The 16,649-nt window shown below is 33.4% G+C and overlaps 1 protein-coding gene across 1 annotated transcript in view; it reads left to right on the forward strand.

The window, feature by feature from the left end:
• Positions 1-10,030: 10,030 nt before the first annotated feature.
• Positions 10,031-16,649, forward strand: part of LOC105532356 (regulating synaptic membrane exocytosis protein 2-like) — a 176,858-nt gene continuing 170,239 nt past the window's right edge. Inside the window, exon 1 of the mRNA XM_011970535.1 lies at positions 10,031-10,199. Coding sequence (XP_011825925.1) covers positions 10,156-10,199 — 44 coding nt within the window. The 5' untranslated portion in view covers positions 10,031-10,155. The remainder of the gene's footprint in view (positions 10,200-16,649) is intronic.

A 16,649-nucleotide genomic window follows, 5' to 3' on the forward strand; every position in this document is an offset into this window, starting at 1 on the left:
TTGAGGGCTTGGAGAAGCATTTAGTCATAATAATAACATAAGGGCTTTCAACTGGGTGCATTGGTTTAGATTAGCAGCAGGTATTTTGTTCTACCCTCTGGGGCTTGGATAGACATGAAATTGTATGTATGTGTCAGAATATTATTAATATATCTAAGGGTCTGAGAAAAACAGACTTTGAGAATACTTGTTGACTGAGGCAGATATTTCAGATGACATGAGTTTGAGCTATTACTGAATAATAAAGGGTTTACGAATAAATCTAAGACTAAAGCTATTGAAAAAAATATTTATTTTATGTGGTTACATCTATATCAATACACAGCTAAGTGTTAATGTTATATTACATATTATCTGTAAAAGGTTAAAAATCTTAATCTTAAAAAGGTTAAAAATCTGTTTTATCAGATGTGAAAAAGAAAACTATATATAAGATATTTGAAAGTTGTTTGTAAACCATAAAAAGTAATTAAATTTTAATTATTATTAGTGTTATGGTGATAGATTGTTATAGTCCTCAGTTTAACTTTCCTTAGTATCAAGTATAAACATAATTATAAAAACTAACTGACCGGTTGTGGTGGCTCGTGCCTATAATCCCAGCACTTTGGGAGGTCGAAGTGAGTGGATCCCTTGAGGTCAGGAGTTCAAGACCAGCTTGGCCAACATGGTGAAACCCTGTCTCTACTAAAAATACAAAAACTAGCCGGGTGTGGTGGCGGGCACCTGTAATCCCAGCTACTCAGGAGGCTGAGGCAGGAGAATCACTTGAACCCGGGAGGCAGAGGTTGCAGTGAGTTGAGATCACGCCACTGCACTCCAGCTAACTGAGCAAGACTCTGTCTCAAAAAAAAAAAAAAAACCTAACTCAAGTAGAACGGTTTCAGGAATGAATAAACCTGAATTTCCAAGGCAGGTTTGGTATTATCCTACTCTAAGTAAATAAACCAATCTAGTGTGAAAGGACAATGCCCTTTTGGTTTTTGTTTGTTTTTTGTGAGACATGCAATTAGGAACCTATTTATAAAGTATTCATAGCCATTTTCATGTTTTTTTCAAGTCAAAGTAAAACTTTTGAGCTTATGGATTAATGATGGTGTATATTTAGTATCATAATCTACAGCTTCTTTTATTTCATCATGGACTATGCCTAATTAATTATCATGGTAAATATTTACTATGTGTCAAGACCTGTGATCTCATTTAAAATTCATATTGGTCCTATTAAGAAGGTATTGTCTCCACAATGTGAATCTAGAAGCAGACTTAAAGAAGAGACTTGCCTAAGATTGTGTAGCTCCTAGTAAGTGGAAGAGCAATTACACACTCATATCTTTCAGCTCTTAATCCCTTGTTCATTATGGTATACTGCCTCTTATCAAAATTAGATGACTATTATGATTTTCATCAATATTGTTGCTTAGGGAATATGTTTATACTATGAGGTCAGAAATTTTTTTCTGATACAGACCAGGAAGAGTTTGCATTCAGGAAAGTGTATCAGTCATGTTTGCACTCAGCTGTTTATAACAAAACACCTGACAAAATTATATGAATAAACAAGGAATTTTACTTCACACAAGAAATCCAAACAGCCTAGGGCTGGTACTGTTACTTAAGACCCAAGCACTCTGTCCCCATCATCACAGAATGCCTGCTGTAGCTGTAGGCTTGGGTTTGAACTCCAGTAAGAAAGGAAAAAAAAAGTGAAAGACATATGGTCATACCAGCTATGTTAGCTCACTGTAATCAGAAACACAGTAGCTCTCCCTAAACTCCTCCCCTAGATTACTGCTTATATTTCGGAGATCACACTCATAAAAAATGATCACCTTACATACAAGGTAGAAAATGAAGTTGTTTTGTTTTGTTGTTATTAAAATCAGTGTGAATTCTTTTAATAAAGACCAAAGTGGGAGAGGGAATATTGAGTAGGCATTCAGCAGCAACTGCCACAAATAAATAGGTATTAAATATGCTAGTTACCAAAAGGAAAGACCAAGGACCCATTCATAACCCCCGATAGCTAAATATTTAGATAATATTTGTTTCCATTACATGACTAAGTAATATTTCTTGACTGATTAGAATGGAGGATACTGGGGAAGGAGGAAGCAAAGATAATTCACAACTTTTCTAGGTTTTAGTTGGATATGGAACCTATTGTGCAGGCAACATAAGAGGTACAGGGAGAGCTGGTTTAGGGTGAAAGAATAAATTTGGTTTGGGCTATATTGAATTTGTTGTGCCAACAAAAGAATGTACAGGAGATGTCTTGTCAGCATCTGGAAATACAGGTCTGAAGCTTGGGAGAGGTGAGAATAAGGATTTTATTAGTCATTACTTGGTAATTAAAATGGGTAGATGATGGATTATATCATCCTGGGGTAATATATTATAGTTAAAAGAAGGCTAAAGATGGGAACTTTGAGAAAATGTGATTTAAAATCAGGTTAGGGAAAACAAAGCTGGGAAAGGAGATTAAAAAGTAACACTCAGGGACATAGACTAGAAACCCTGAGTGGCATTATCTCAGAAGTCATTATGGGAAATTTTCAAGAAGAGAGGGGAAAGAAAAAGACTAAAAAGATACCACTGACTGGTAAATTAGGATGTTATTGGGGAATTTTGTTCGGTGGGTTGTTTTTGTTTTTGTTTTTGTTTTTGTTGAGAAGAGTTTTAGTACATGATAGAATGGCTTAAGAGTTGTTGATTCTCTTGAAGAACATGATAAATTCATTTGCTAAGGGCAAAAGCATAAGCTTTGCAGCTACCTGAGATCTCTAAACCTGGGGTTTCATTGCAGCACTGGCATTTCTATCTCTGAAAACTGAGAAATCGATAGAAGTAAATTAAGATTGTTTCTCAAGGAGAAGCTGATTACTAATAGACATTGAGTTCCCACAAAGCCAAGCCTTAGGGAAAGTCATAAGTGACTACTGGCAGTAATTCTTCCTCTGTAAATTCTCCAGGAAAAATTATTCACCTCATAAATTTCCTTCACATCAAGCAACAGCTGGTTCGTTTGTAAGTCTTGGCATACATGCTAATGGCTACCCTTTCTTTGACTGCAGCTTTTTACTTTAAGCTGTTCTTGCTATTTCATGTTTCAAAGACTTCTCTGGATGAGTCTGTTTCTAGATCTCTAGAATGGAGAAAATACCTTCTTCACAGATCCAATGTGAACTTTAAACGAGATCATAGGTCTTGATACATAGTAAATATTTATTGTCCCTTACTCATTCTCTCCTCAGGAGTCTTAGTGAGCCCTGTAAACAAAGTCTGTATTCCTAAACCCTACAACCAGTGGTGTGCCCAACTGTCTGTTCAGTGACCACTTGGTAACTTGAAATCTGCCATAATGGGAGTATTTATATCATGGAAATCAGAAAACTCCATAAACTGGAATTTTTTTCCCCAGAAAGCTAGTTGTTAAACATTTACTGTTTAACAGCACTGCCTATACCCACCACAGAGAATGAAATAATTAGGTGACTAAACCCTATACAGCTATCAATGTAGTATCTTGTGCACTGATTTGGTACTTCATAATGGAATAATGCTTCAGTATATAGCCCAGATAAAGCAAATCATTCCATTCATTCATTTGGATCATAAAACGTTCACTGAGTTCCTTCTAAATGCCAGGCCCAGATGTAGATAATAAGATTACTGAAATCAACAAAAGTCATTATCCTCTGGGAGTTTATAATCTAGTGGGGTGGGTAGATTACAAATAGATGGATAAATAGCTAGATAGATGATTGATACGTGAATGGATGGATAGACAAGGGAGAAGTACACATAATACCACATGATAAAACTATATATATAATATATAGTTTTAATAATAAAGGCATGAGTAAAGTAGTTGAGGACTATATAGATATAATAAAGGCATGAGTAAAGTAGTTGAGGAACATTCGAGGCAGTTATTAATTCTCTTTGAAGGAGTTAAGGAAGACTTCACAGAGGAGGTGACATCTTAAACTGTGCCTCAGAGGATGACTAGACCTATTTAATGGAGAGGGTATTGAGTATGGCTCATCCTACCTAACTGTACTCCCTTCTGACTCCAGCTATCACAAAGGCCACCTCATAAGGTTTGGGAGAATTAAATAAAATAATCCACATATATTACTTACAACAGTACGTTTCACAGGGTATACAAATAATAATTGTAGCTATTTTAATTACTGTACCAAACTGAAGAGGCCATCAGTCCTGAAGACCAACAAGGGAGAAAATTCAGTGCCTCAGTCTCCAGTGAAAATTTTATATACTTAACTCCTTTCCAGACTGAGGCATGCTGTTCATTAGGCTCAGCTTTACTGCAGACTCCTTCCTTTTGAGCTCTGCAGCTATCAGAAATCTTTCAAGCTGGGATTTCATTTGCAGAATTTTGTTTACAAGACTAAATCTTAAATAAGTCCTCCAATGTCTTTGGCATTTTCTCTCTGCCTTCTCCTCCCAATTTTAGACCATTATCACACAATACCTTCTTTAGAAGTTATAGCTGAACAAAATTATCTCTGACAAGTACATTTTTTATACAATTCAGCATTCAGATCAGGCACTGATAAGAGCCTTGGGTAGGACAGAGAAAAACATCATCTTGAAGTAGCTCGTCAAAGAAAAAGTACCTGCAATTGTGTTACTATCAAAGAGCAACAACTGTTTTCTTTCTATTATTATATGAAATAAAAACAAGATGACAAAAATGCACATGGTTATTTAATGACTGCAGTGCCAGAATTCCCTCTGCCCTCTTCTTTCCTCTACCTCCCCTAGACTGATATCAAGAGCCCTGCCCAGAACCTCAGCCTAACTTTTATCTTCCAAAGATTATATTTGCCTGTTTTCTTCCCCACCCGTGCCCCCCCGGTCTTTTGATTAGCTCACTATTTCCTTCTTGAGTATGATATTCAGGTATCCAGGTACTTCTTGATAGCATAAGACTTGTTTTTCTTCAAAATTGGGCTTCTATATTATCCAGTATTTTGCTATAATTAAATTTTTGATTATTGTTTTTGAGACAAGTGATATTTAAGGACATTCATAATCCTGCCTCCATCTTTGTCTGAAGATCAAACAACCAGAGTTCTTGAGGTGCTTTAGCAAAATCAGAGTTGGAAATGGCCTAAGAACTTCAAATAACTACTGGAGAAAATGAAACTGATTTTAGAAATTGTAATTTATTTTTTAAGTATATCATTCTAACACTTTAATAATAGCCTTCTTTTCAATAGAGCTCTGTAGGTACACTGTTACTCTCCACTGATGTTAGATATATAGGAAGAACATTAACTTTTCCAAGCCACTTAGGAACTCTTTAGAGTCTGGAACATCCTGAAGAACAATCATTTCCTGTAAATTTTTCTAGTTCATGATCTTCTTAATAGTAATGTACAAAACATTAAAATGTTGTCCGGAAAAACTTCTTTACTCTCTTCCAAGATTTTAATGATCTTTAATCGGAGCACAGTTTTCAGCTAAGATCATGTTATTGTTCTTTGTTTTTGTTCCATTAAAGAGAATGATTAACAGGCCATTCATTGTTCATCCATCAGCTATATTGTAATACATGCTAATTATTTAAAACATTATGTATTGTATAGTGCCAAAAAAACACCAACCATTTCCTAAATAAATAAATTTACTTACTCACATTCATAGCTCATTACCTTGGTATAATAACAATTCAGCTGCTTTTCTCTCGTTGTTGAAGTATAGAACTTTTGTTTATCATATTTTAGGAAAAGTAAAACTACATTTATCCATTTTAAGTGTTGACTCTATTATTAAGTCGTTTAGTACTTAGATTTTTGGGGGTGGGAGTTGAGTTGTATATGTGAATAAGTTAAATTCTAAATATGTTCAAAATGTATTCTTCTGAAATTTTATTTATTAAAAATATTTTTCATATTCTTTCTCACTGGCCAGATTTCTCATTTTTAAAAGCTTATGTCTATTTGTAATGGAAACCTGAGCTAATCCCAATGGCAAACATGCTCAGTGGCTTAGAAGTCAACAGAGAAATACATTTGATGAAAGCCTTGAGTAGATAGCAGAATCATCATTAATCACCATTAAACTAGAGCCTTTAGCTAATTTCTATTCTTTCTTTATATAAACTATTCCATTCAGTGTCCTTCTATTTAATGACCTTCTGCTTTAGGCATTGGAAATAAGCTTTTGCTATTTGCTAAGCATACTATTATGTATTTTGAATATATATTTTGAATATATTTTTCTCAAAAATTCTTAAACTGGAGTGTATTCTTATCTTCCTAGTAAGAAGGCTAAAACTCATAGTTTAAATTAAATTAAGTTAAATCTTTGACTCTTAGGTGCTAAGAGACACACAAAGGTGAGGAAGATACTGTGCTGGCCTTCAGGAGTTTGTAGTCTAATGGGGGTTTGAAAATTAAACATGAACACGTTTATATACACATGCACACATTTATGTATGTATATATAGATAGATACAGATATAGGGCTAGAGATAGATATAGAGATAGATAGATAGATAGATAGATAGATAGATAGATAGATAGATAGATAGATAGATAGATAGACAGACAGACAGACACAGCCCTATGACAAGAGGTCATGTGTGATGAATTACACACACTGTCTCTTGTCGTAGGGCTGTGTGTGAATAAAAAGCATAAAACCTTTACACTATTATAATGCTGTGAAAAAAGGCATAAAACTACAATATGGGGAATCTTATCTTTCCTTAAATTTTGCATATCTAAAATTTTAGCTCAGCAAACTGGATGATCTGAGAAGTCTCAGATAAAGATATGCACAGTGCACTCCATGCTAACCTGACTTTTAAAAGCTAAACAAATTAAAGCCTGTATGCAGCTATGAATCATAGCAACAAGACTAGACATCATGACAGACCTAAAAAGACAAAGCCTAGAGTAGACAAAATCAGAATCCTAACTACTGAAATTGAAAAGCCAAATAAGTAGTTAGGTTTCAGATATGAAAGAAAAGCAAATTGGACAAAAACCAATCAGGATAGCATGGGATACATGAGTACCTAGTGGCTTTGGATGTCAGGATAAGGTTCTAAGACAAATATTAAAAATAAGACATGTTCTATGTCGGCCAAGAAGTGTCATATATTTCCTGCTGAGATAAAGATATTCTTCATCCTGCAGTTGGGAATCAGTATTTCCCTATTAGGTGATGGGATATGGATGAACCTTGCCAAATGGGGAAGGCGAAGCCTGAGGACATACTAGGAGTCAGTAGTAAAGTTGGGTTTAAAATTTTAATTTTGTTTTATAAACATATTTTCTGAAGCAGATCTCTTGGATATATGTAAAAATAATTATGTTTTTGTAGCTTAGAATAGTCTTAATATATTTATTAAATATTTCTACCTAATATTCTTTAGCTAAAGATAGTCCTGAAATTTACATAAGCCAGTATTTGGCTACTATTTAATCATCATCGTCATCATTATCAGTGTCATCATTTGTCATCACTTGTTATGTGTCAGATATTGTGCTAAGTACTTTACACACATTGTCTTGCTTAATCCTTGCAGCAAGCCTTGGAGATAGGCACAATTATTATCCATATTTTAACAGATGAAAAACTGAGACTCATAGAAGCAATTGATCCAAGATCACAAACCTAATAATCTATGTAGCCAGAATTCAAATGATTCAGTCCCATTCCAGAGCATTGGCTCTTAATGATTACATTATTGCCCTTACTACTGCCGGAGTTAAAACTTACAGTTTTCCATTTGAATTTAGATGATATAATAATCCCATGAGCAAAAACAAATAAGAAATATATTACCAAAACTGCTTTCATATTCATTAACAAATTACTTTAAAAGAAAGAATAGCAGCTGTTTTTCTTTTTTATTATAAATTATAAGAATCAGAGAAAAGTCCCCCATATGCAGTATAGTATCTATTGAACAATTTTATAGCTTTGAAAAATTTCTTAAAACTTTGATTTTCGTATGAATAAATGCCCAAAAAAAATAAGTAAAATGAAATCTTTCCACATATACCTTACCTTGAGATCACATTTACTTTCAATACATTTTGTGAAAATATATATAGATATGTCATTTATTGTATTATATAGTATACAATATATTATATAGTGTACATATTGTATATATTATATAGACAGATATAACATGGATAATGTTGATACCATTCATTTAAATGCTATTCTAGGCAATGGCTTTCATCATTGTCATTTAAGGCAAAATGGTATTTTAAAATGACTTTATTTGAAAAATAATATTATGATCTAAATTGTCTTTGAATAAATGCACTGTATATTAATAATGTTTCTTTTAAAATTAAACCCTCTGGCTCTATTTAAATAAATATTTCCTGGGAAAAAGCAGCAATTTTTAGAATAATTTAATTGTATGCTTTTTGATAATTGAGAGTTTATCTAACAAGATAGAAAGTTAAAGTGGACTAAGAAAGGCTAATTCTCACCTAATTTGAATATATGTTGCTAGATTAATGGATTTAACTAAAATTTTATGGAGCCTTAGAAATAATTTCTTTATGTTTGAAGAAGAGTCAACTTTTAAAATGGATAGCTAGATACTGAGAGGTTTTGGAAAAAAAAATATCAACAGATAACTTATATCGAATTTACTGTTTATGCTCTGTTGCCACTCAGTTTATCTTGGTCAAAATGTTTATATCTATCTAATACTTGCAATGAATTGTCATTCGTGGGGGATTGTTTATTAGGTAATTATTCTCTAAGACATAGCAAGTGGTTGATATAAAATAATCATCTTTCTAAGGCTTTATGGAATTTGCTAATATCTGTGATTAGAAAATTCTCTTTTGCAAAATTAACTAGTTAAGAGTGTTTCAGCATTAAGTTTGAAGCACATCTAAACAAATCAAAATCAATTAGTAGATAATCTCTTAACCCAATAATAGTCATATTTGATGTTTATAGTAAGAATACTGTTGTATCACCAAGTTGTAATAATACTGTAATACTACAGGCTACATTTACTTACATTATGCCAGATACCACATATGTCTTAGTTCTAGGCCTTGCAAAAAAAAGATATTATTATCCATTTTTTTATAAGAAGCCTTTTACAGATTAAATGATTTGCTCAGATTTAGTCAACTAGTGAGAGTTTTTCTTACTTCAGGTTTCCAGACTCCAAAGTCTATCCTTTTTACATCTCAACAAGACGACTCTTAGCAAATGATTTTTTTGTTGTCAGAATAAAGTTAAATTTTGTCCATTAGTTTTTACATTAAATGTATTTTATGAGACTAGGTCATTAACGTAAAGCATTTACGATGGTTTTTAATTTACCAGAATATTTGAACACCCAAGAATACCCTGCAACCCTGGCTGTGCCAGTTAACTATCTGATTATTTCAATTCCAGGAAGTTTGAACTATTGTAAATAATAATGACTTTTTCTAGTATTTCTAGGATTCATCAAAATCCAGCAGCCACTTTGAAATTAAACCTTCTCTTTTCTCTTGGCTTTTCTAAAAAAGTTAATGGTTGAATAATTAGATTTTATATTATCTCTAGGTTTTCAGTGAAGCATAATGGATTAATTGATGGCTACTAGAATTGGTTTCTATAAGTGATAATGGCAGCTTTATTATACTTGGGATTTTAAAAAAAATTTATTAAAAAATAAAAAAATTATACTTCCTAATATTAAGCCAAATAAATGCTCATTTCCCAGATCTTACCTAAATGTTCTTTCCTGAGGCCAGCGCTGTTTTGAAACTATTTTAATGGCCTTCACTGGGGTGTGGTAAAAACATTCTAATTACTTTGCTGAAAACAAAGGTTTCATATAAATTGAATTTTTCTTTTAGGATAATTGCCATTCACTTTTGTTTTATATGCAACTGAGTGGGATTTTGCAGTTTCCTCTGTGGACAATGAAAGTGCTGAAATAGGAGAAAGCTAATAATTGCTTTGTGTGGTGATACTGACAACTTCTGCGTATTTGTCAATCTGTGTTAACAGTATCGATCAGGATGGGATCCTCATAGAGGGGCAGATAATGTTTCTACTAAATCTTCGGACAGTGATGTAAGTGATATATCTGCGGTTTCAAGGACTAGTAGTGCTTCTCGTTTCAGCAGCACAAGCTACATGTCTGTCCAATCAGAACGCCCAAGAGGAAACAAGAAAATCAGGTGAGTAAGGGGATTTCAACAACAAACTTCTCCAAATATGTTTCAGAAGGTCTTTGTGTTTCTTGGATGAACATAAAATTATGTATTTCTAAAAGGTTAATATCTATTTTAAAGTGAGGGGAGCTCAATTTCAGTACATACTACTTTTTAATGTATTTTAACACACATTTCGGACTTCTTGCACCAAAAAAAAAAATGTTATGGAACTGTGGATAATTTTGCTTACTAGATCACTGGAAATAATACCTTTTTTCATGTTTGTAACTTAAAAATTAAGACCTTTTATTACATCTTTACTGAAATAAAAGTGATGGCTGAGACTTGAATTTTTCATGTTCCAAGGAACATGAAAATAATATATTTTGTTATTAGAAAACGTAAGAATAATACTTTTTCAGTAGTATGCTTTCCCATCCACTTGAATTTTTTATGTATGCATAGAAAAAGTACTCATCTTCTCAAGAAAATTTATGCATGTAGTATATAAGTTAGTATAATTTGTGTTTCTTACTTGTCCTATAGATTTTATAGATGCCTAAGCTAAATTTTGTTTTACTCTTATTGGATTAAAAAATTTATAATAGGGAGATCACAGCTTTTACCTTTTTTCATGTAATTTTGTAAAAGGAAAATGATTTTAAAACTATTACAATTAAGTGCTATTTATACAGTGCTTCTCTGGTATACACTGAAGTAAGTTTTCAACATTTAAAAGATATAATTTTTACTTATGTTTTGATAGTTTTATTACCTTTCTGTTTAATTTCATAAGTGTTTTTTCTTGACTTTCTTTCTTTTTGTGTGTGTTTATTTGCATGCCTTCAATTTGTGTTGCTTTCAAAAGACCAAAGGGAATAGAAGAGGGAGGGAAAGAAGGGGATAAGCATGAAGAGATAGTTCATGAGAAGGAAGAGGTAAAGGAAGAAAGAATTAATGAGAATGAGAAAGGGAAAGAGATTGCCAAAACGTGTAATAAGGAGAAAAACAGAGAATCAGGAGACGAGGAAAAAACACAAGATATACCCGAGCAAGGGAAAGAAAAAGAACAGTGGAATAAAGAGGATTTGCAAAGGAGATTCTCACAAGATGATGCCAGGTAAAATATGTTATTTGTAGGCATTTCCCATTAGTAATGTAGTCTTTTTTACTATTCCTAAAAATTATTTTGCCATTTACATTTGCTTTATTTTCTTGTGTTTTATCTATTTAGCTTCTAATAATACTAATTAATATGTTGATAAACTATTATCAAATAGATTGATTTATTAAACAGTCTTGAATTTGTATCCACTAGCTCTGAGAGTCTGATTTATTTGGTTCCCAAGTTCGTTATGAGTAGCTGAATCAAATGTAAATTTCCCTGTGTCTTTTTTAACATGAATTACTGTGTATCTTCTTTATCTGTAAGGTCTAATAAAGATCATTGAGAAGAGAAACTTGAAAATTCTTTACCAATATTGAAAACTGCTTCAGACAAAAATAAGGCAAAGTTCTTTAAAATGAACTTCTGAAGTGGCTGAAAAAAATTGAACTTACTTTACAAGAAATATTATGTCCTAGAAACAAACTTCAAAAATGAATGAGAAAACAGGTAGCAAACAGTAGACTTTATTCTGGCTCTGGTTCCCTTGCTGCTTCTTAGTTTTCTGGTAGGTTCTAGTGCAGTTTCAGTCCTGCGGAAGATTACAAAGCAGGAGCAATGTTTTTTAATACTCTGAAAAGAAAGAATAGATACCTTAGGGTTTATTAGAAGGCAAACATGGGTTGTGCTTTTCTTAAACTCGTGCCATTAGATAAATTTCTGCAGAGGGAACTTTGAACAGGGAGAAAGGCAGGGAAAAAATACAGGCAGCATGGCATAAAAACAACTGTATTTTAATTTTCATAGCACAAGCCAGTAAGTAAGTATGAAGCTATCTTTACAGTATTATATGTATTACATACAGTCAACTTAGCACAAGTGTGCAGTAAGACTTTATCCTTCTGCTTGAGGATATGAGGTTGTTCTAATTACATTTATATGAGACTGAAAATTGTAAATTATGTACATTTTGGAGGGATTGAATTTTCTAGTAGTCCAGAATTTGATTTTGTGTTAGTACAAAGCCTGCTCAATAAAAGCACACCTTATTTATAAGCAAGATTTTGCCTTATTATATCTAAGCCCAATCTAAAATTGTGCTTTTCTCACTTTTCTCACAGTGAGACAGATAATTGGGATAGATCTCTACCCATTGAGTATACAATTCAGTGATTTAGCCAGTGTCCCTTCACTTGTTATCTTAGATATATTTAACTGTATTTGTGCTCTATGACAGTTTCTCTATAACAGGCATTAAACATAAAAATGAATCTTAAGGCATATTTTATTATTTGAGTCTAAATTAGTAATTTCAAATCTGTCTTTGGTATTCATCTAACTTTTGATAATTACATTGGTTTACTAATAAAGATGACCATTTTTCTGATTTGTTGGGCATAGGATTATTTCATCACTAATTCACAGAGAAAAGCTTTCCAAGGTGTCCTTGGAAAGATACATAGAGTTTCCTTTCTTCCAAGAGCAAAGAAAAGAATGAGTCTCTAATGTGTTTTCTACATACTGTATAGATGAGAACACATGAGTCCATTGGTGTTTGCCCGGAGCCCAGATCCCACACTGCCATACCTGGCTTGCTGGGCAGAGATTCAGAGACGACTATAACCTTAAGTTTCTGGTTTTTAAATAGTACTTGCTTCATTATTTCTTCAAAAAAACAGCACATTATTTTCCAAGGAAAAGGGAAAGATGGTATATTCTAGAAATGCAGTTCATCAAAGCACTACACTTAGCTTAAGTAACTGTGTAATACTTCTGGAACTGTAAACTAGAGGAGACCAGGTTGATCTCTGTAGGGAACATATATCCTGGAACATGGCAAGAAGTATCAACGGCAGTTGTTTATAAGGAAATATTGGGGCCAGGTGCAGTGGCTCACGCCTGTAATCCCAGCACTTTGGGAGGCTGAGGTGGGAGGATCACAAGGCCAGGAGATCAAGGCCATCCTGGCCAACATGGTGAAACCCCGTCTCTACTAAAAATACAAAAATTAGCTGGGCATGGGGGTGTGTGCCCATATTCCCAGCTACTCGGGAGGCTGAGGCGGGAGAATCGCTTGAACCCAGGAGGTGGAGGTTGCAGTGAGCCGAGATCATGCCACTGCAGTCCAGCCTGGTGACAGAGCGAGACTCCATCCCCAAAAGAGAAAAAGAAAAAGAAAATGTTGATAGCACTCATTAATCATTTCAACATAGGCTTTTGAATTTGCTTTTACTTCTTAGAATAAATCTCAGTCTTTATTGTGAGGGAAAATATGTCTGAGTATGCCAAGCATCATTTTGTTTTGGTAGTTGATAAACACAATCATAGATTGTTTAAATATTAATAACAGCTTATGTTCTTATACAACATTATTGTAAATAATCTTATTCTATAATACAGGCTGAATAGTCCATATCTGAAATGCTTGGGACCAGACGTGTTTCGGAGTTTGGATTTTTTTCAGATTTTGAAATTTTTGCATATACATAACGAGATATATTGAGGATAGGACCCACGTGTAAACACTAAATTCATTTATGTTTTATAAACACCTTATACACATAGCCTGAAGGTAATTTTATCCAGTATTTTTAATACTTTTGTGCATGAAACAAAGTTTGTCTGCATTGAACGATCAGAAGCAAGCAAAGACATCTGTCTCAGTCACTCGTGTGGACAGTCTGTGGTTGTTTGGCATCATCGCCATTTCTGACTCTGAATTTCTGTGGTCCCAACCAATAGTCACTTTTTCGCACGTATTAACACATAAATACTTAACAGTAAAAAATATGACAAACTATTAATACAGTGAAAGGGTAATGTGTTCAGGGAACTAAGCAGCATAGTAGCATCACCAGAACACCTATATCAGCTGTTAAGCAATAGCAAAAAAAAAAAAAAAAAAAAAGGCAGGCTTTCAGTCTCTCCCTACAATGTCATGTTTTGATTTAAAGGTTACTGTGCATTGTGGCACTCAGAAAGTTTTGGATTTTGGCGCAGTTAGGATTTCACATTTTCAAATTAGGGAATGCTCAACCTATATATGATTGACATTTTTTATATTTTATTTGAAATCTAAATTTTATTAAGGGTAGTCCAAAAGTAATTGCAGCTTTTGCCATTACGTTTAATGGCCATTACTTTTAATGCCATTAATTTTAATGGCAGAAGCCACAATTACTTTTGCACCAACCTAATATGGAGAAAAAAAACTTACCTCAAAGTTTAATATTTATAGCAATGCTAGTACTTACAATTAACACAGTAACTAAATAGAATCCATTGTAATTACTATTTTCATTAATTAAATCTAATTGTATGATAAAGATCTTACTGCATGATTATGTTCATTTTATAGTAAGTCACATTATAGTAAGTCTACTGAATGTAAAAGGAGAAATGAATAGCAAAGAGTAAGTTCAAAAACAGTTTGTTAAGTGTTTGAATATAATATTTTTCCTGTTGAGTAATGAGTAATATATTTATACTTAGCTATATTTACACATACATCAAAAAGAAAAATTTTAAAAGTTTAATGAAATTAAACATGTTAAAATTTCTAAGCCTGAGAGTGATGCAGTTTCTTAGCCATGTGTGGATGGATGTTTGAGGATAGTTCCATATCCGAAGTGTCATCAGGATGGCCTTAACAAATTCATAAGAATATTTGATGAAATATTCAGAGAGAGGCAATCTTAAGTAATTTGCAATGGAAGATAGAAAAAAAAAGTACTGAAAAGCATAGTATTGTCAAAATCAGCAATGTTGGTAACTTTGTGTTCAAACTAAAAATCAAGAAATTATTTCTCTATATTCTTATGGTTCTCAGGCATATCTATAAATGCTATGGAATTATCATTACTCTTTTTTAAGAGAATTGCTCTTTTTAAGCTAGAGAATTTTTTAAGGAAAAATTTGTCATCAGTTCAAATTTTCATGAATACCCGATTGTAAGAGACTTAAGCCATTTCAATTATCTAGCAAAAGATCTCATAATCTTTAGAAAGGCAAGCAGAACAATCGTTAATGAAACATTTATTCAAAATCATTGCTGCTAACATATTCTAGATCAGAGTTAGTGTGAAAACAGATTACATAACCATGTGATATAACTTTATATATACAGCCTATTTATGCCTATATTATAGAATTTTAAAGGGGAAGCAGAGGTCTCTTGAAAATAGTTGTGATTAGGACTCTAAAATATGAAGATTGCCATCCTGACTGCCGTGTACACCTATCCATTTTGTCTGTCTAGGCTTTTTAGCTTGCTAAACAGAAGAATGGATTTTTCAATGATTCACGCACCTTTCCATAGCTTAGATGATAGTACGCAGCAAACAGGAAAGTGAGCATTGCCTTTTATACTGATGATTTGCCTTTATTATCATAAATTCAAGAGGTAATTGGTTCTTTGACCACTGGTACAACAAACAGCTGAACATAAGTTTCTACTATTTGGTAGATGTTTCCAGACAGTATTTAATATTCCATTCCAATATTCCATCAAGCTTAGTTATTGTTTTTGTTTTTGTTTTTTTTTTTTCATTTTCTGGAAGTGTGTTTCAGTGCCAACTCATCCCAGAGGGTGTGATGGGCTATGCTTCTCCACCAAGTATTACGTGTGGCTTGTACTTTCTTTTTTGTTGTTGTTTTCTTCTTTATCACTAAGGCTATCTTCTGTTTATCACCAATGAAAATCTTATAAGCCCAAATAACTTCTACTCTGTTTTATGATTGTGCTTAATACTCAACTGGGAACTTTTTAAAAGTACTTGAACATCACTGCTAAAGTTATGGTTCTGCATTTTTAAAACACCACGGGTGATTATGATGCCAGTAGAGTGTAGGTGCTATTCCTCCTCTCTTTTTGGTTGCTTGTATTTCCTAATGAAATTTCAGTTCAACTTGTCAATTCAGGGGGAAATTTTCTGGGATTTTGATAGAGACTGTGTTCCGTTAGGTCAATTTTAGGATTGTTGCCATTTTAAGAATATTAAGTCTTCTAATCCATGAGCACAAAATGTTGTTCCATTTATTTTTTCTTTATTTTTCTGCCCCATATGATCTGCAGAAAACATTTATTTTTTCTTTACTTTCTCATTTTTTTCTCTTATTTTGAGACAGCATCTCACTGTGTCGCCCAGGCTGGAGTACAGTGGTGCAATCATGGCTCACCGCACCCTCTATCTCCCCAGGCTCAGGTGATCCTCCCACATCAGCCTCCTGAATAGTTGTAACTCCAGGGGCATGCCACCACACCCAGCTAATTTTTTTAAAAAATTCTGTAGAGACGGGGTTTGGCCATGTTGCCTGGGCTGGTTTCGAACCCCTGGGCTCAAGCAATCCTCCCTCCTCAGCCTCCCAAA

This window comes from Mandrillus leucophaeus, unplaced genomic scaffold, assembly GCF_000951045.1.
Source record: "Mandrillus leucophaeus isolate KB7577 unplaced genomic scaffold, Mleu.le_1.0 Scaffold950, whole genome shotgun sequence".
NCBI classification, from domain to species: domain Eukaryota; kingdom Metazoa; phylum Chordata; class Mammalia; order Primates; family Cercopithecidae; genus Mandrillus; species Mandrillus leucophaeus.